This window comes from Natrix helvetica, assembly GCF_964273705.1.
Source record: "Natrix helvetica genome assembly, chromosome: 11".
Classification (NCBI taxonomy): domain Eukaryota; kingdom Metazoa; phylum Chordata; class Lepidosauria; order Squamata; family Natricidae; genus Natrix; species Natrix helvetica.
In genome coordinates this window covers 9,966,366-9,985,501 of record NC_138562.1, presented here as the reverse complement: position 1 = coordinate 9,985,501, position 19,136 = coordinate 9,966,366, and the positions used below count along the sequence as shown (strand labels likewise).

The 19,136-nt window shown below is 42.3% G+C and overlaps 1 protein-coding gene across 2 annotated transcripts in view; it reads left to right on the top strand.

Moving 5' to 3' along the window:
• BRWD3 (bromodomain and WD repeat domain containing 3) overlaps positions 1-19,136 on the top strand; it is a 68,586-nt gene that overhangs the window by 25,685 nt on the left and 23,765 nt on the right. For both annotated transcript variants that reach the window (XM_081964071.1, XM_081964070.1), the window contains exons 15-27: positions 587-721; positions 2,295-2,423; positions 3,779-4,004; positions 5,168-5,335; positions 6,964-7,147; positions 8,387-8,480; positions 10,605-10,754; positions 12,018-12,094; positions 12,742-12,919; positions 13,057-13,173; positions 15,267-15,374; positions 17,185-17,309; positions 18,591-18,673. In XM_081964071.1, coding sequence (XP_081820197.1) covers positions 587-721; positions 2,295-2,423; positions 3,779-4,004; positions 5,168-5,335; positions 6,964-7,147; positions 8,387-8,480; positions 10,605-10,754; positions 12,018-12,094; positions 12,742-12,919; positions 13,057-13,173; positions 15,267-15,374; positions 17,185-17,309; positions 18,591-18,673 — 1,774 coding nt within the window. The remainder of the gene's footprint in view (positions 1-586; positions 722-2,294; positions 2,424-3,778; positions 4,005-5,167; positions 5,336-6,963; positions 7,148-8,386; positions 8,481-10,604; positions 10,755-12,017; positions 12,095-12,741; positions 12,920-13,056; positions 13,174-15,266; positions 15,375-17,184; positions 17,310-18,590; positions 18,674-19,136) is intronic.

Sequence of the window (19,136 nt, the reverse complement as noted above, 5' to 3'; positions counted from 1 at the left end):
AACGATGCTCCTATTCCTTCCTCCCTTACCGAACACAGCTTGGGCTGTTCCTCCCCAGAAAATAACGCTGAGCTGTCTGATGTTGCTTTAACAGCATTCTCTCTGGCTTCCCCCCACATCTCCTCCCTATTCTTCTGTCTCACAGGCACATCTGATATGTACATACATACATATATATGCGTACACACACACACACACACACACACACTCACGGCAAAGCCAGGCAATCTCCATCTATAATACGGAAGCACACACGGAGAATAACAATGGAGATAGAGACACCCTCGGATGGCCTCTCTTATATAAACAGCTTCTTAAAGTGGCAGTAACCCTGTTGACTCATTCTTATTTCATCAACTCAGTTTACGGCCTTTCAGCGGCTGGTCAGCCATTAAATCATTACCTTAACACCATTGCCAAGAGTGAATTTTGATCACATGACCCCGGGGATGCTGCAGAGGTCGTAACTATAGAAAAATAGCCCTACGTCACTTTTTTCCCCCCAGTGCCGTTGTAACTTTGAACCGTCACGAAATGAACTGTTGCAATCTGTCGAAGATTACCTGTACCTTTACCTTTGTTACAGGGCCACGACGATGAAGTCTTCGTTTTAGAGGCTCACCCGTTTGACCAAAGGATCATGCTGTCTGCGGGCCACGATGGGAACATTTTCATTTGGGACCTTGAGAAAGGAACAAAAATTCGCAATTACTTTAACATGGTAAGACCTGGCGTAGGACGTAGCTGTCAGGTGGGTTGGCTTTTTCCACCAGTGAAGAGAATTTCATGAATACAACTACAAATACGATGGCAGAGTTCGAAGGGACCTTGGAGGTCTTCTAGTCCAACCCTCTGCCTAGGCAGGAAAACCTACACCACTTCAGACAAATGGCTATCTAGCACCTTCTTAAAGACTTCCAGTGTTGGGGCATTCACAACTTCTGGAGACAAGCTGTTCCACTGATTAATTGTTCTATCAGAAAATTTCTCCTAGGTTCTAAGTTGCTTCTCTCCTTGATTAGTTTCCATCCATTGCTTCTTGTTCTACCCTCAGGTGCCTTGGAGAATAGCTTGACTCCCTCTTCTTTGTGGCAGCCCCTGAGATATTGGAAGACTGCTGTCATATATCCCCTAGTCCTTCTTTTCATTAAATTAGACATACCCAGTTCCTGCAACCGTTCTTCATATGTTTTAGTCTCCAGTCCCCTAATCCTCTTTGTTGCTCTTCTCTGCACTCTTTCTAGAGTCTCCACATCTTTTTTACATTGTGGCGACCAAAACTGAATGCAGTATTCCAAGTGTGGCCTTACCAAGGCATTATAAAGTGGTATTAACTCTTCATGTGATCTTGATTCTATCCCTCTGTTTATGCAGCCTAGAACTGTGTTGGCTTTTTTGGCAGCTGCTGCACACGGCTGGCTCCTATTTAAATGGTTGTCCACTAGAACAACCATTTAATGTCTTGGGCATTTATTTCTCAGTTGTATATACATGGCTACTCATCTGACTGACGGAACTCTCACATTGTTTTGAAACTGAGCAAGTCAAGTAGACCTGATTGAGGGACTTGGTTTGAAAAATTAAACCTTTTCAAAGGGTTGTAAACATGCCGTCTTTCTCTTCTCTCCTGTCTTTTTATTATTATTTTTTTCTGGTGGAAAAACAGGATATAAATGAAACAAAAAAGGAATTGATTGTAAATTTGATAATGGCAGCTAGACTAGTGATGGCTGAATGTTGGGGACGAAATTGGGATATTCAGAGAAATGAGTGGTGCAATGAAATTTGGAGTATGGCAGCAAATGATAAATTAAACAGAAATTAAATTTAAAAAAGAGACGATCAGAGCAAATACTTGTAATGAAATATGGGGTGATTTTATAAAATCAGTGTTGGTGGCAGGCAAAGGGAATAAACCTACTCAAGAATGATATGTCGTTTTGGAGGGGATTGGAATATATTGTATATTGTTTAGTTCAGAGGTGTCCAAACTTGGGAACTTTAAGACTTGTGGACTTCAACTCCCAGAATTCCCCAGCCAGCATGGCTGGGGAATTCTGGGAGTTGAAGTCCACAAGTCTTAAAGTTCCCAAGTTTGGACACCCCTGGTTTAGTTGTTACAGGAGAAAAAATATAGGGGGGGGGGGAACCAGGGTATCTGAGGGATGGGAGTGAGCTGTAATATTAGTTTTTTTTCCTTTTCCTTTTTTTCTTTTTGTATTTTGATGTATATGTCTATGTATAATTTTCATTTTAAAAAAAAATAAACAAAAAACAAATATATATTTTAACAGATCGAGGGTCAGGGTCACGGTGCTGTATTTGACTGCAAATTCTCCCCAGATGGTCAGCATTTTGCGTGCACCGATTCACACGGACACCTCTTGCTCTTTGGTTTTGGGTGCAATAAATACTTTGAAAAGGTAAGGCCGAGCATTTCTAGAGCTGTATTTGCACTGGACATAAGCTTAGCATGAGCATTATACAATTCAGATGAAACGGTTATAAATACTATAAATATATGCATCAGCTTAAGCATGTCCTTTGGGCTCCGTTCAAGCCAATAGAAGCTACCCATAAATTAGCTTTGTCCTTTTGGATTTGTGATACTTGCAATAGTTAATGTAGATTCCTTCCACATGTGTTTAGAATGCGTTGGATTAAAGGTCATATATAATTTCTGCGTGGGACGTGGGACATGGTGGCTCAGTGGCTAAGACACAGAGCTTGTCAATCAGAAGATCGGCAGTTTGGCGGTTCGAATCACTAGCGCCGCATAACAGAGTGAGCTCCCATTACTCGTCCCAGCTTCTGCCAATTTAGCAGTTCAAAAGCATGTAAAAATGCAAGTAAAAAAATAGGAATCACCTTTGGTGGGAAGGTCACAGCATTCCGTGCACCTTTGGCATTTAGTCATGCCAGCCACATGACCATGGAGACATCTTTGGACAGCGCTGGCTCTTTGGCTTTGGAACAGAGATGAGCACCGCCCCCTAGAGTCAGGAATGACTAGCACATATGTGTGAGGGGAACCTTTACCTTTACCTTATAATTTCTGCCGGTTGTACCTTAAATTGGTCTTGGAAATGAATGGGTTATGAAAAATAAGTGCAATATAATTCTTTCTTCTGAGGAATTGATAGGCTATTATGATCTCAGTTCTTGTGGTATTTGAAACTGTATACACCACTAGTCCCAGAACTTCTGTTTGTATTGACAAAAGTAAAAGTTATGCGTGTTTAATAAAAACAAGAACTCATTGAAGTCTATTCTATTGTGTGTAGACATGTAGATTAGTGAATTTGATTAAATCTGCTGGTTTTCAAAAGAGGTACCAGGAGATGCCAGAGTCGAAGAAAAAGAACTGGAAAAAATCACGAAATACCGCGACCTGGCCATCGAAACTACCCGATTATGGATGAAACATGTAACAGTGATACCCATTGTCATTGGGACACTGGGTACCATGTCCAAGAATTTATAAGAGACATCCACAAATTGCAACTTCTTGCAATAACACCAGTGGAACTGCAAAAAACTGTGCTACTCGGAACATATATTTTAAGAAGGTCCTTGGTTGATACCTAGGACGCTGGCAGCAAACCGTATCAACCATTAGCACCAGTCAATTGTATTTGTGATACATTTTTGAATGTTCAGTTGACTGAGTTTCATGTTTAATGAATAAAGTATAATAATAATAATAATATATGAATAATATTATTCATTAACAATGATTCATATATATATACATATGCACTCTTTGTGTCTCATGTAGATTCCGGATCAGATGTTCTTCCATACAGATTATCGGCCGCTGATCCGTGATGCTAACAATTATGTGCTCGATGAACAAACCCAACAAGCCCCCCATCTCATGCCTCCCCCCTTCTTGGTAGATGTGGATGGGAACCCTCACCCCACAAGATACCAGCGACTGGTGCCCGGGCGGGAAAACTGCAAAGACGAACAACTTATCCCTCAACTGGGCTACGTAGCAAACGGTACAGGATTTCTAACACAGCTGAAGTGATCTAGTGGTGGTGGGGATACTCATAGCATCATCTAGGCCTTGTTGGTGGGACGGCCCCTGAAAACGGCCCAGAGATGGTAACATGGTTATGGGTTGTCGTGATCCCGGAATGGTGGTTTCTTTAAAAATGCCTCTGTACACTTTGTACATTTGGAATGTAATACAGGTAGTCTGAGCCCAACGTTTATCTTGCTAAGCGAGGAATTTGTTAAGTGAGTTCTGCTTCATTTTGCAACCTTCCTTAACCAGTTGTTAAGTGAATCGCTGCGGTTGTTAAGTTAGTAACCTGGTTGTTAAGTCAATTAGGCTTCCCCGTTGATTTTGCTGGTTGCAAAAAGGGATCGTGTGACTCCAGGACACAGCAGTGGTCATAAATAAGTCAAGCGTCTGAATTTTGATCATGGGAATGCTGCAAAAAGTTATAAGTGTGTAAAAGTGTGTAATAAGTCATTTTTTTTCAGTGCCGTTGTAACTTCAAACAGTTACTACCATGTTTCCCCCAAAATAAGACAGGGTCTTCTTTTCTTATTATTTTTGAGGTGCAGGAGGCCACCTCATTGCTGCTGCTGCGTTGCAATATTTTCAGGGGAGGGCTTATTTTAGCGCATGCGCTCAAAAGCCCGACTGGGCTTATTATCCGGGGAGGTCTTATTTTGGGGTAAACGGGGTAAACAAATGGTGGTAAGTTGAGGACTAACTCCCAGGTAGTCCTTTACTTATGACCGATCTCTTAGTTGCCATGCAAAGTTTTGCTAGAACCCCCAAAAGGTACATACAACCTAGTTCCAATGGCTGCCCCCCCCCTCCGGTCCCTTGACCACATTTTGGATGCCTGACAACCAGCCTATGTTTGCTGTCTGCCACATTTTTTTTTTTGCCACGAAACCACACTTTTGCAACAATTTTGCAGAAGACGAATAGTGTTAATCTCTTCCAGCAAAAAAAAAAAAAAAGAACAGCGTAGATGAAAACAGGAGTGGCTGTTTACGCCTGGTCTGCGTTCTGTGGGTTAGATCTAATGGGGATCTCTGTTTATAAACTGATTGGGATCTCTGTTTATAAACGAACCGTTGTATGTCGAGGACCGCCTGCGCTGGTCCCACTCCGCCTTACGCTATGTTTGATCTCCCAAAGGTGATGGCGAAGTGGTGGAGCAAGTGATCGGACAACAGACCAACGATCAAGAAGGGAGCATCCTGGACGGGATGATCAGAGAGCTGCAACGGGAGCAAGATCTGAGAAGGGTCAGCGAAAGTGAAGCACCACCAAATCCCCCGCAGAACAGATTGCAGTCTGTGCACAGTAAGAGTCCCCTCCTCTTGTCCTCCTGCCAGAACGTGGGAAATCTGAACTTTCTCCACTGTCCTTTTGTTGTTAGTTAGTTAGTTGTTAGTCGTGTCCTACCCATCGTAACCCCATGGACAATGTTCCTCCAAGCCTTCCTGTCCTCTACCATCCCCTGGAGTCCATTTAAGCTCACGCCTTCTGCTTCGGTGACTCCATCCAGCCACCTCATTCTCTGTCATCCCCTTCTTCTTTTGCCCTCCATCTTTCCCAGCATTAGGCTCTTCTCCAGGGAGTCCTTCCTTCTCATCAGGTGGCCAAAGTACTTGAGTTTCTTCTTCATGATCTGGCCTTCTAAAGAGCAGTCAGGGTTGATCTCCTCTGGAACTGACCGTTTGATCGCCTTGCAGTCCCAGGGACTCGCAGGAGTCTTCTCCAGCACCAGAGTTCAAAGGCCTCCATTCTTTGGCCCTCAGCCTTTCTTATGGTCCAACTTTCACAACCATTCATTGCAACTGGGAAAACCATAGCTATGCACACTTTTGATGTGTCTGCTTTTTAATATGCTGTCCTTTTAATAAAGCAAAAATGATAGAAGGATTGGTTTGTTTGTTTTTTTTGCTTAGATCAGTGCTTTCTGAGTTTGGTGGTTTTCTTGCAGATGTTTCATTACCCAAACTAGATAACAGTTAGCCCTGATGACGGTACCTAGTTGGGTAATGAAATATGTGAAAGATTGGCTCAAGATCCAGATGGATCTTTACAGACTTGAACATTGGGCCCTATCTAACAAAATGAAATTCAATGTAGAGAAAAGTAAAGTCTTACACTTAGGCAAGAAAAATCAAAAGTACACATATAGACCGGGTGAAACCATAGCAGTGATTGTGAGAGGGATCTTGGAGTCTTAGTGAACAACCAGCTAAACATGAGCCAGCAGTGTGCAGCGGCAGCCAAAAAAGCCAATGCAATCCTAAATTGCAATAACAGAGGGATACAATCAAGATCAAGGCAGGTACTAATATCACTCTACAAAGTCTTAGTAAGGCCACACCTAGAATACTGCATCCAGTTTTGGTCACCACACTATAAAAATATGTTGAGACTCTAGAAAGAGTGCAGAGAAGAGCAACTAAGTTGATTAGGGGACTGGAGGCTAAAACATGCGATGAACGGTTGCAGGAACTGGGCATGGCTAGTCTAGTGAAGAGAAGGACCAGGGGAGACACGATAGCAGTCTTCCAATATTTGAGCGGCTGCCACAGAGAAGAGGGGGTCAAGCTATTTTCCAAAACACCCGAAGGCTGGACAAGGAACAATGGATGGAAACTAGCCAAGGGGAGATTCAACCTAGAAGTAAGGAGACATTTTCTGACAGTGAGAACAATCGATCCATGGAATGGAAGTTGCCTTCAGAAGTTGTGGGAGCTTCATCACTGGAGGCTTTCAAGGAGAGACTGGTGTTAGGGTCTCCTGCTTGAGTGAGGGGTTGGACTAGATGACCTACAAGGCCCCTTCCAACTCTGTTAATCTGTGGTCTGCAAGAAAACCTCCAAGCTCAGAAAGCAACAAGGAGCCCGCATTGCACCCCTGAGCTGGAAATATTCTCCTTTATTGTTCTGATTTTGTTTTGCTTGTTTTGGCAGTTTTGAGGAGCCCAAGCCTGGATATGGCTTCCCCCACAAATGTCGGGCTCAGGCGGAGTGGCCAGATTGAAGGTGTCCGTCAGATGCACCACAATGCTCCGAGAAGTCAGATAGCCACAGAGAGAGATCTCATGGCATGGAGTAGGAGAGTAGTAGTAAATGAGCTGCCTCCTGGACTTAGCAGGTAAAAAAAAATGGCTGTGTCAAGGAAGTTGGGGGTTGCTTAAAATGATCGCTTAAGGCAGTGATGGCAAACCTTTTCGGCACCAAGTGCCCAATCCGGAACATGTGTGCATGCACACACGTGCGCCAGGGACCCGAACAGCAGTTGGCCGGCGCGCATGCCCACAGAGAGGGCTCTTAAGTGCCACCTCTGGAACGCGAGCCGTAGGTTCGCCATCATGGGCTTAGGGTTTCTCCGTGCAGGTAGTCCTCAATTTACGGCCATTTGTTTTAGTGACCATTCAAACTTAAAAGGTAAAGCTTCCCCCGCACATATGTGCTAGTCGTTCCCGACTCTAGGGGGCGGTGTTTATCTCCGTTTCAAAGCCGAAGAGCCAGCGCTGTCCAAAGACTTCTCTGTGGTCATGTGGCCGGCATGACTAAATGCCAAAAGCGCACGGAACTCCGTTACTTTCCCACCAAAGGTGGTCCCTATTTTTCTACTTGCAGTTTGTACGTGCTTTCGAACTGCTAGGTTGGCAGAAGCTGGGACAAGTAATGGGAGCTCACTCCGTTACGTGGTGCTAGGGATTCGAACCGCCGAACTGCCTACCTTTCTGGTTGACAAGCTCAGCGTCTCAGCCACTGGGTCCCCTCATTCAAACTTACGATGGTGCTTAAAAATGTGACGACCAGTTCTTGCCATTACAACTATCACATCACATCACAACCCTTTGGTGACATGATCACAGTTTGGATGCTTGGCAGCTGGCATGTATTTACAACCCGTTGCATCGCAGCATCATGTGATCTTCCTTTGTGATCTCCCCAGGGGACTTCCTTGCTAGCAAAGTAAGGAGGGAAAGCCAGACGTGCTTAACGACTGTGCCCGAAAAGGTTGTAAAACCATAGTGATGGGATGTCTTACTTAATGACCACCTCACTTAATGAAGTTCCGGTCCCAATTGTGGTCCTAAGTCGAGGACTGCTTTTATAGGCTCTTTAGCACCTTGTGAAATTAGCTCAGGATGCTGGCTGGGGAATTGTGGGAATCGAAGTCCACATATCTTAAAAGCTCCCAAGGTTGAAAAACAAAAGTCTAGGCAATTTAAGGGCATAGTAGAATGCTTCAGCCATGGACAGTAGGTAAAATTACTAATCCTCCTTTCTTGGAAGGGAAAAAAAAAGCTTTAGGACCAAGTAACAGGAGATCTTTGAAAATATTTGAACAATAACCCAAATTTGATCTTTCTTCTTAAAGAGTTCAGGAAGAATGTCGAGCAGCCAAAGGCGAATTGGAAATCCACCTGTATACTCTTGAAAAGAAGAGAAAGCCATCCTACACTTTGCAGAGGGTGAGAAATGTTTTCAAAAAAGGGGATTATTTTTTTCCAGGCACAGATCCTCTTCACTAACCAGTTGGAAATGTAGCCATGTTATATTATGGATGGATGATAGAATAGATAGGTTCGCCTGGTGCGCCAATTGCGCCCCCTTCTGGACCGTGATGCCCTACGCACAGTCACTCATGCACTGGTGACGTCTCGCCTGGACTACTGTAACGCTCTCTACATGGGGCTTCCCTTGGGACGTGCCCGAGGACTGCAGCTAGTCCAGAACGCAGCCGCGCGGGTAGTCATGGGGTGTACTAGGTACTCCCACGTAACACCTCTCCTGCGCGAGCTGCACTGGCTACCTGTGGTCTTTCGGGTGCGTTTCAAGGTTCTGATCACCATCTTTAAAGCGCTCCATGGCATAGGGCCTAGTTACCTGCGGGATCGCATCCTCCCACATACATCCCTGCGGCCAATCCGTTCTCACAGGGAAGGCCTTCTGGTGCCGTCTACGAGGCAATGCCAACGGGCGACACCAAGGAGTAGGGCCTTCTCTGTGATGGGCCCAACCCTCTGGAATGACCTCCCCCCCCCCCCCCCGATATTAGAACCACTACTGACCTCCGCTCCTTCCGACAGAAACTGAAAACACACCTGTTCCGACTGGCTGGTTTGGCATAATTTTAACGTTTACCTCCTGGCATACACATTCTTACTGGTTTTTAGAGGGATATTGTTTTAAATTTAACTTGATATTTTAAACTTTTGTATTGATTTATTTATTAGCTGTACAGTTTGGCATATTTTACCCTCCTCTTATACATGTATTTATATAGTTATCTCTACGTTTTAATCTGTTGTATTTTGGTACGGACTGTACACCGCCCCGAGTCCCTTTCGGGAGAGGGGGCGGTATATAAACGCTAATAATAAATAAATAAATAAATAAATAAATAAATAAATAAATAAATAAATAAATAAATAAATAAATAAATACATTAAAGGAAAGATTTAGATCTAGGGAAATTCTTGGCAGAAAGAAGCAAGGCCTACGGAGAAAATAGAATAGAATAGAATTCTTTATTGGCCAAGTGTGATTGGACACACAAGGAATTTCTCTTTGGTGTGTATGCTCTCAATGCACATAAAGAAACATAAAATAGAATACATTCATCAAGAATCATAACACTTAGAGATAGTCATAGGTTACTAATAAGCAATCAAATCATACCAGGAAACAAATAAAACAATATAAATTGAAAGCTACAAGCAACATGGTTAAGTCATAAGTGGGGAAAGATAAGATACTAGGAAGGAAGAGAAGAATAATAGTAATACAGTCTTAGTAAATTATTTGAAAGTGTTGTGGGAATTAGTTGTTTAGCAGAGTGATGGCATTTGGGGAAAAAACTGTCTTTGTGTCTAGTTGTTCTGGTATGCAATGCCCTATAGCGTCATTTTGAGGGTAGAAGTTGAAACAATTTATGTCCAGGATGCAAGGGGTCTGTAGATATTTTCACAAACCTCTTTTTGACTCGTGCAGTGTGCAGGTCCTCGATGGAAGGCAGGTTGGTAGCCATTGTTTTTTTTTGCAGTTCCGATTCTCCTCTGAAGCCTCTGTCTGTCTTGTTGGGTTGCAGAGCCAAACCAAACAGTTATGGAGGTGCGGATGACAAGACTCGATAATAAAATGAAAGCAATTGTATTTGAACACGCTTTGGTTTTTTTAAATTCTAAAACCTCAAAATAACAGAGTTAGCCTGAATCCAAGCCAAATTGTAGCAGACGTTTCCAAATTTGTAGTTGCAGTTTATCTGTGTAAAGCAGGGGTGTCCAAACTTGGGAACTTTAAGACTTGTGGACTTCAACTCCCAGAATTCCCCAGCCAGCCATAAAGGCTGGCTGGGGAATTCTGGGAGTTGAAGTCCACAAGTCTTAAAGTTCCCAAGTTTGGACACCCCTGGTGTAAAGGAAGCCAAACGGCCAGACAGACGCGTGTGCCTAGAATCCGAGATGCCGTGCGTAGCCACATTCAAGAATATAAAAACTCGCTTCGCCTTAAAAACATTCCCTTGCAGCAACCGCCTTCCCTTTGCAAGTTTACATTTCCATCTCCTCTTTTTTTCCCCCTGGTTCTTCTCAAAGAGCGATTACCAACCCGGGAGCGGGCGGTCTTTGCGCAGAAACCAGCGCAGGCGGCAACATGCGTACCAGACGCGCTCCACCATTGAGCGTCAGTCACAAAGTGTAAGGAGAAATTCCCACACCCAGGAAGACTCGGAGAGCTCCTCGGAGGTGAGACGACCCAGGCTTCTTTCCTTGGTTTGTTTTAGTGGTGCAGTTGCCTAAGCTTCTTTTGTTTTTGCGATTTCACACACACACGCGTGCACACAGAGTCCTTGACTTATGACCGCAGTTTGCTATTTCTATTGCTAAGCTTAACTTAGGAAGACCTTACCCAAAAGAAAAGAAAAATCTCAGCCATCCAGGCCATGGTTGTCCCTAAGGTGCTTTTTTTCCCAGGACTTTCTTACTTTCTCTTTTTTTTATTATTAAAATTTTAATGAGTTTTACAATTGTTTTCTCCCTCCCCTCCCTCTCCCCCCAACCCTACCCTGTCTCCATCCCTCCCTCCCCCTGACCTCCCAGGGCAAATTACAGGGTAGCATCACTTGACAAACATATGCTAACCTAAGCTAACTAATTTTAACATTCGACCATTCTTGTGCTTTAACTCCCGCTTTCTCCTACTAACTTTGAATAGTTTGTAATATTTCTTATGCCTTCATTGATAAGCTAATTGAAGCTTTTTAGTCTGGTATTTCTTTTGAATATAGTCAATCCATTTTTCCCAGTCCAGCTTATATTTTTCATCTGAGCGGTCCTTCAAATACGCTGATATTTTAGCCATCTCGGCTAGGTTCACTACTTTTAATGTCCATTCTTGTATGGTAGGCAACTCTTCCTTCTTCCAGTATTGCGCCACCAACAGTCTTGCTGCAATCGTTAGATTCAAAATCAAGTTGGTTTCTATAACAGTAGGATCTGAAACTATACCTAACAAAAACAACTGGGGCAAGAATTTTATCCTCTTTTTCTTTTGAAGACGTTTCGCTTCTCATCCCAGAAGCTTCTTCAGCTCTGACTGGATGGTGGGGAATGGGAAGGATTTATATTCCTTACAGACAGCTGGTCCTTGGCATCCTTTTAGAGGGTCGTTGAAGCGCTTGGAGGCTTATCTGTGTCCTCAGGGTCACCTGGTTCCTGTAGACTACAGAAACAAGAAGTACTTAGGTGACCCTAAGGACAGAGATAAACCTCCAACAACCCCCTAAAATAATGCAGATGACCAGTTCTCTGCAAGGAATATAAATCCTTCCATTTCCCACCATCCGGTCAGAGCTGAAGAAGCTTCTGGGGTGAGAAGCGGAACGTCTTCAAAGAAAACAAAACAAAACAAGGAAGTTCAGTTGCCTCCGGAAACAGCAGCTTTGGGGGACAACCATGGCTGAAAATCTCTACAGATTTGAAGAATGTTTGTGTTTTTGTCTCCACCAGGAAGCCAATTCCGTGGGCACCAGTGATGGCTCTGGAGATGACAATGTAGCTGCGTGGCAGAGTGAAAGCAGCTCCAGGTACTTTAATTACTCTTCACGAAAAGGGAATAGTTTATCATAGAAAAAGCACATCTTCTCGATACTATTCTAAGGCCCGTGGGTGGGTGGGTGGGTGGGTGAGTGAGAGAGTGAATGAATGAATGAATGAATGAATGAATGAATGAATGAATGAATGAATGAATGAATGAATGAATGAATGAATTTTGTAGATGGATTGTTAGATTTTAGAGCCAGTTTGTTGTACTGGTTAAGACACCAGGCTAGAAACCAAGAGACTGTGAGTTCTAATCCTGCCTTGGGTGCAAAATCAGCTTGGGTCAATCATTAATTCTCAGATCTAGGGAGGAAGTAATGGCAAGCCACGTTTGAAAAATCTTATCAAGAAAACTCCAGGGTCTTGTCCAAATCTCTGAGAATTGGCGCAGTTGAACGGAAGGAAAGAAGAAAATAGAATTTGGTGGCAAATGACAATTTAACTAGAATTACTGGTAAACGAGAAAAATTTAGTATTGAACTAGAAAGGAATCAACTTGAGACGAGTCATATTTCCCTTTGTATGGCTACTTCTAGATAGGCAGCACACTCTTAACTTCCCTTTGAAGCCCTTCGAATTGTGTTTAATCCCACCCGTTTTTTCTCGTTATTTCTTTCCGTGACAATTCCAGTGATTCGTCCAGCGAATATTCTGACTGGACCGCCGACGCTGGGATCAATCTCCAGCCTCCAAAAAGACAGACAAGACAAGCGGCTCGCCAGATCTGCAGCAGCTCCGAGGATGAGCATGTCAAAGAGACAAAAGGACAGGAAGAGAAGCGCAAGAAACCCAAACAGACTCGGAAAAAGGTAAGCAAGTCTCAAAGAAGACCCACCTAGAAACGTTGGATGAAGGCAAGGTCATTCACCACCCGCCTTACGATCTGTACATCAGTTACTCGGTCTCTCGGCTTGTATTCAAACTTAAAAATGTTTCCGTTTTTAAGAAACCCAGTGGATTGCTGTCCATGGATGCTGAACCTACAGAAGAATGGTTTGCTCCTCACTGGATCTTAGATACCATCCCACGGCGTTCTCCTTTTGTCCCTCAAATGGGAGACGAGGTACTCACAGATTTCAATTCTTGGCTCAAGTTAACCTCCGATAACCGTACTACATCTGCTATAAGGGGTCATGGACTCAATTTATAATACCTCATCTAATAAAATATCCAGGAAATACTGATGGCTTGTCGATCAGAAAGATCGGTGGTTCGAATCCCTAGAACCGTGTTAACGGAGTGAGCTCCCGTTACTCGTTCCAGCTTCTGTCAACCTAGCAGTTCGAAAGCATGTAAAAATGCAAGTAGGAACAAAAGAACCACTTTTGGTGGGAAGGGAACAGTGTTCTGTGCGCCTTTGGCATTTAGTCATGTTGGCCACATGACGACAGAGACGTCTTCAGACAGCACTGGCTCTTCGGCTTTGAAACGGAGATGAGCACTGCCCCCTAGAGTTGGGAATGACTAGCACATAAGTGCAAGGGGAACCTCAACTTAAGGGAGCTTCTTTGAATGTGGCCATACTGTATGCAAAATTGGGCAGACTCTTAACTACCCACTGATAACCCACCACTAATCACACTAAACTATTTTGTCTTTTACTTATTTTTATTATTTTCAACGCTTTTATTTATAGTGATGACCTGTGAGCATAATAAAAATTGATTGATTGATAACCGATGAAATTCACAGAAATAATTTTAGCCATCCATAATAAAACTGAAGGGATAAATCTTTTCAGACATGCTGGCACAATCTCATTTCATGTTGGACTCTACCTTGGGGAATGACTACAGTAGATTCAAAGTATAGTAATTAATTATGTCAAGACAAAGAATGCTATTTGGAATAAAGTATTTGTACCAAAAGTTTTTTAAGTACTTTTGGGGATGGGGAGCAGTTTACTGAAAGGCTGGAACTTTGAAGAAATTATTTATTATATGTTGAGCTTTTAAATTTCTTTACAGTTTGTAAGCTGCCCAGAGTCACCTATGTGTGAGTTGGGTGGCTATATAAATTTGTTAGATAGATAGATAGATAGATGATAGATGATAGATAGATAGATAGATAGATAGATAGATAGATAGATAGATAGATAGATGATAGATAGATGATAGATAGATAGATGATAGATAGATAGATAGATAGATAGATAGATAGATAGATAGATAGATAGATAGATAGATAGATAGATGATAGATGGATGGATAGATGGATGGATGGATGTTAGATGGATGGACGATGGGTGGATAGATGGACGAGATGGATGGATGAATAGATGTTAGATGGGTGGATAGATGGATGGATGGATGATGTGTGGATAGATGGATGAGATGAATGGATGAATAGTTGGATGGGTGGATGATGTGTGGATAGATGGATGAGATGGATGGATGAATAGATGTTGGATGGATGGATGGGTGGATGGATGGATGAATGGAAGGAAGGATGGGTGGATGATGGGTGGATAGATGGATGGATGGATGAATAGATGTTAGATCGATTGATGGAGAGAGAGAGAAAAAGAAAGAAAGTTCGTTTGGTAGTCTGACTTCTATAAAAACATAGGCCTTCTGAATTTGCCATCCTTTTCATGAATTGCAAGTAAAGTAAAACTGGAGAACACTTCAGCCCTGTTGATGTTCTGCTTTGGCTTACAAACACATTGGCAGAGGTTGTCTCAAGTGGAACAATAAGTGTCCCCAAGGACTAGAATCCAGTGTCAGTTATGCTGCCGTCTCAGTCCAATGCTCCTTTGCATGTTCAGAATACATAAGCCTCTCACCTGCTTAAGGCAGCTGTGAGTTATTTTGATCAAAACACAACTTATCATCTACTTTATGCAACAAACTATGTCTCCAGATTTGGACACCGTGCAAAAATTCCATCCCCCCCCCTCCCCACTATGATTTAATGAAATAGCCAAATGGACTTTGAACATGTGAAGTTACGCTTCATTAGCAGATATTAGTCCGGGAACCCTTCTCTCTTGTAATATGCAAATGATATACTTTCCAGAGCTCCAAAGTTGAGCAGTAATTTAAACAAGTAAACAAGGTTCATTTTTAGGATTCAGTATTTGAAGCGTTTTAATGGAAGTTGCTTTCTGAAGCCAGCGTATAAACAGCCCTCTTTTCTCACCTTCCTTCCTTCCAGATAATCTATTTCAGGCAAGGGCACGAAGCTTATGTGCGTGCAATTCGGAAAGCAAAAATTTATAGTGTTAACATACAAAAGCAGCCATGGAATAAAATGGAACTCAGGGTAAGCAGTCAAGAGGGTTTTATTGTGGGTTATTGATTGTGGCCAGAATGTACTCTGTATCAAGTAATCATTATTCTACCCCAGCATTTCTCAAACTTGGTAACTTTAAGATAGGTGGACTTCAACTCCCAGAATTCACCAGCCAGCTGTGTTCTATTCAGAAGCAGCTTTCAGGCAAAAGTTTCCAGGTTTTCCCCAGTCCTGCCTGGAGGTGCTGTGATTTGAGCCTGGCAACAGCCTGTACATCAAGAGCTCTTGAAAACAGCCCTGCCTTTGACAAAGGAGTTTGATAAGATGTGGACACATCTGCCTGATTGTCTTCTGCAGTGCAATTTAGCCAATAAATAAATAAATCCGAGTGGATAAAAATCGATGTTTTTTAATATATATAAAATGGATTTTTAAAATTTAAATTGGATTTATTTTTATTTTTATCAAATGTATTCTAATAAAACACTTTTGGAGTAAAAATCTATCTAAAGATGTTTCTATATTTAAGATACATTAATAATTTCATTTATTCAGCATGAAATGAAGCTTAGTTATGTAGCTATATATTCTATATATTGACACACTTGGAATACTGCATTCAGTTTTGGTCACCACGATGTAAAAAAGATGTGGACACTCTAGAAAGAGTGCAGAGAAGAGCAACAAAGATGATGAGGGGACTGGAGACTAAAACATATGAAGAACAATTGCAGGAACTGGGTATGTTTAGCTTAAGAGAAAGAAGGACTAGGGGAGACACGATAGCAGTGTTCCAATATCTCAGGGGTTGCTACAAAGAAGAGGGAGTCAAGCTATTCTCCAAGGCACCTGAGGGTAGAACAAGAAGCAATGGGTGGAAACTAATCAAGGAGAGAAGCAACTTAGAACTGAGGAGAAATTTCCTGACAGTTAGAACAATTAATCAGTGGAACAGCTTGTCTCCAGAAGTTGTGAATGCCCCAACACTGGAAGTCTTTAAGAAGATGTTGGATAGCCATCTGTCTGAAAGGGTATAGGGTTTCCTGCCTAGGCAGGGGGTTGGACTAGAAGGCCTCCAAGGTCCCTTCCAACTCTACTATTGTATTGTATTGTATTGTAAAATGCTTTTGGAGTAAACATCTATCTAAAGATGATTTTATATTTAAGATACGTTAATAATTTCATTTATTCAGCATGACATGAAGCTTAGTTATGTAGCTATATATTCTATATATTGATTTAAATCAAGGCTTTTTACTAGTGATTTAAATCAAATCCACCCTGAGATAAATGACAGAAGAATAGGATAATAGAAAACAGGTCAGAGCAGAATAGAATAAATATAAATAATAAATCCTGCGTCCAGTTATATATATCATGATATAAGGAAAATAAGCCACTGTGTGTGTGTCAAGTCCAAAACCAAGGCAATTCTTCCAAACTGAAACTTGTGTTGTTTCACACAATAAAGAACTGACAAGATTCTGCCTATAGGTGTGAAACAATAAAGGACTCAGCGTTTAACAGTAAGCTGTGATCGAGGGTGGGGGTGAGGATTTCCCTTGTTTATTAAGCACCCAGCAAAGGAACAGTACAGTGGCTCAGTATATATATATAACCTTATCCTGATTTGACTCTGATTCTAAGGATTCAGGGATGGCATCCATCTTTCATTCCTGGTCTTGCTAGAATTGGGGCTTGAAGACATTTCTATCTTAGATGCTAATTTAACAAAGACGCAGTCCGTTTAAATCGGTAGTTTTCAACGTGGGGCCCACGCCCCACAGGGAGGCAATTTGATTTTTAAAGCTGTTGACCTCTTCTGCTCTTTGACCAACAGGAACAAGAATTTGTGAAGATTGTGGGAATTAAGTATGAAGTTGGACCACCTACGCTGTGCTGCTTGAAGCTTGCCTTTCTTGACCCCATCTCGGGCAAAATGACAGGGGAATCGTTTTCCATAAAGTGAGTGGCTTGCTAAGGCTCTAGTTAAAACTTCACGGTGATGCTTTTGAGCTGTTGACTTTCTTCCCCTCCCATTCTTCTTCCAGTCCTATTTTTTGCTAGGGATTCCCAAAAAGTTGCAGGTGGGGGAGTATCAAAATCATTCCCTCATGCTGACATTCTTTGCAAAATTCTCTCCCAAACCCAAAATTTCCTTCTAGCTTTATTTTTGTCCTGAGGTCTGCAGACGTTATTCCTTTTCCACATTTGAAACAAAAATGGAAGGCTTAAGCCAGGGGCGTCCAAACTTGGGAACTTTAAGACTTGTGGACTTCAACTCTCAGAATTCCCCAGCCAGCCATGCTGGCTGAGGAATTCTGGGAGTTGAAGTCCACAAGTCTTAAAGTTCCCAAGTTTGGACACCCCTGGCTTAAGTGATGCTTAAATAAAATGAAAAGTATCAACTTTTAGAAAGATTATGAAGACCTGGCTCTAAAACCCAGGATTTTAGGATGGGAGGGTGAGACCCCTCACTGCCATCTTCTAACAATTTCATTGTAATGTCTCCGGATTGTTATGAACCACCCAGAGTCATTTGCCACTATACACATTTAAATTATTTTTGATCATTTAACAACCACAATTGGGACTGGCAACTAAGCCATTAAGCAAAAACAATTGCTAAGTGATCTTTCTCTATAAGCTCTTACCTCCTTGCTCTTACTCCCTTTCTTTACAGAACTGTGAAGGTCATAAATGCAAGGATTAGTTCAATTTACTTTTTCATCACCGTAACTGTGAACAGTTGCTTAAAGGAGACAGTTCCTAAGCGATGGCTACTTTTGTTGTTCTTTTTATGATGGTGAACTCAAATCACTTTTTAGTTCTTGGCAATTGCCTGGACTAGCGTTCTGACTGAGGCTTCCCCAAAAAGCACGAATCAGATTCCTGGTCCCGACAAAAACCCCTTTATTAAACGAATGTGAATTCCTCTCATTCCCCTTCAGCAAAGGCCTGGCAAACAGTCTTTCAAAGGTGAAATTACGACCACAGACCTTATCTAGCTTGGAAAACTGCCATGTAAATATTTCCCAAATGAGGTGCTGTGCAAGGAAAGACTGGGCACAGAGTCTCTTGAGATTCATGGACAGATCTTCACACTCCTGAAACGAATGAACTGATTGTTTCTTGCAAAAGCCCACTCCTCCTTCGCTCCTCTTTTGTTTCCTATGTTGTTGTTATTATTATTGCTACCACCTCCATCTTCTTCTTGACTGAGTCGTTCCATTTTTTTCCCCCCAGGTATCATGACATGCCTGACGTCATTGACTTCCTTGTGTTGCATCAATTTTACAATGAAGCCAAAGAAAGAAACTGGCAGATCGGTATGTTTGCCTGTTTAACTATATGAAACCTTCAAGCTTTTCCCGGTCTAATCTGATAACTGCAACGTTACGTATATTCTGCATTCACTTGGGTGAGCAGAACAAATGGTTTCAGAACCAAATCGTTTGAAAATTCCTGCTGCCGATCCAAAGGTTGATACCCCCAAAAACATAGATTCTGATGACGGGATGCCTTCAGAAGTTGTGGGTGCTCCCTCATTGGAGATTTTTTTTAAAGAAGAGATTGGACAGCCATTGGTCCAGAACGGTAAAGGGTATGGAATGCTTGAACGGGGTTGGACTAGAAGGCCTTCCAAGGTCCCTTCCAACTTTGTTTTATCAGCCTCTGCAGGTATTACTGTCAGGCCTGTAGTTATGTTCTTTTTAGGATCTTTGGCCTGCCACACTTTCTTATAATTTTCTATGCTGTTTCAATAGTGTAGTAGTTGGGAGGGGGGAATAG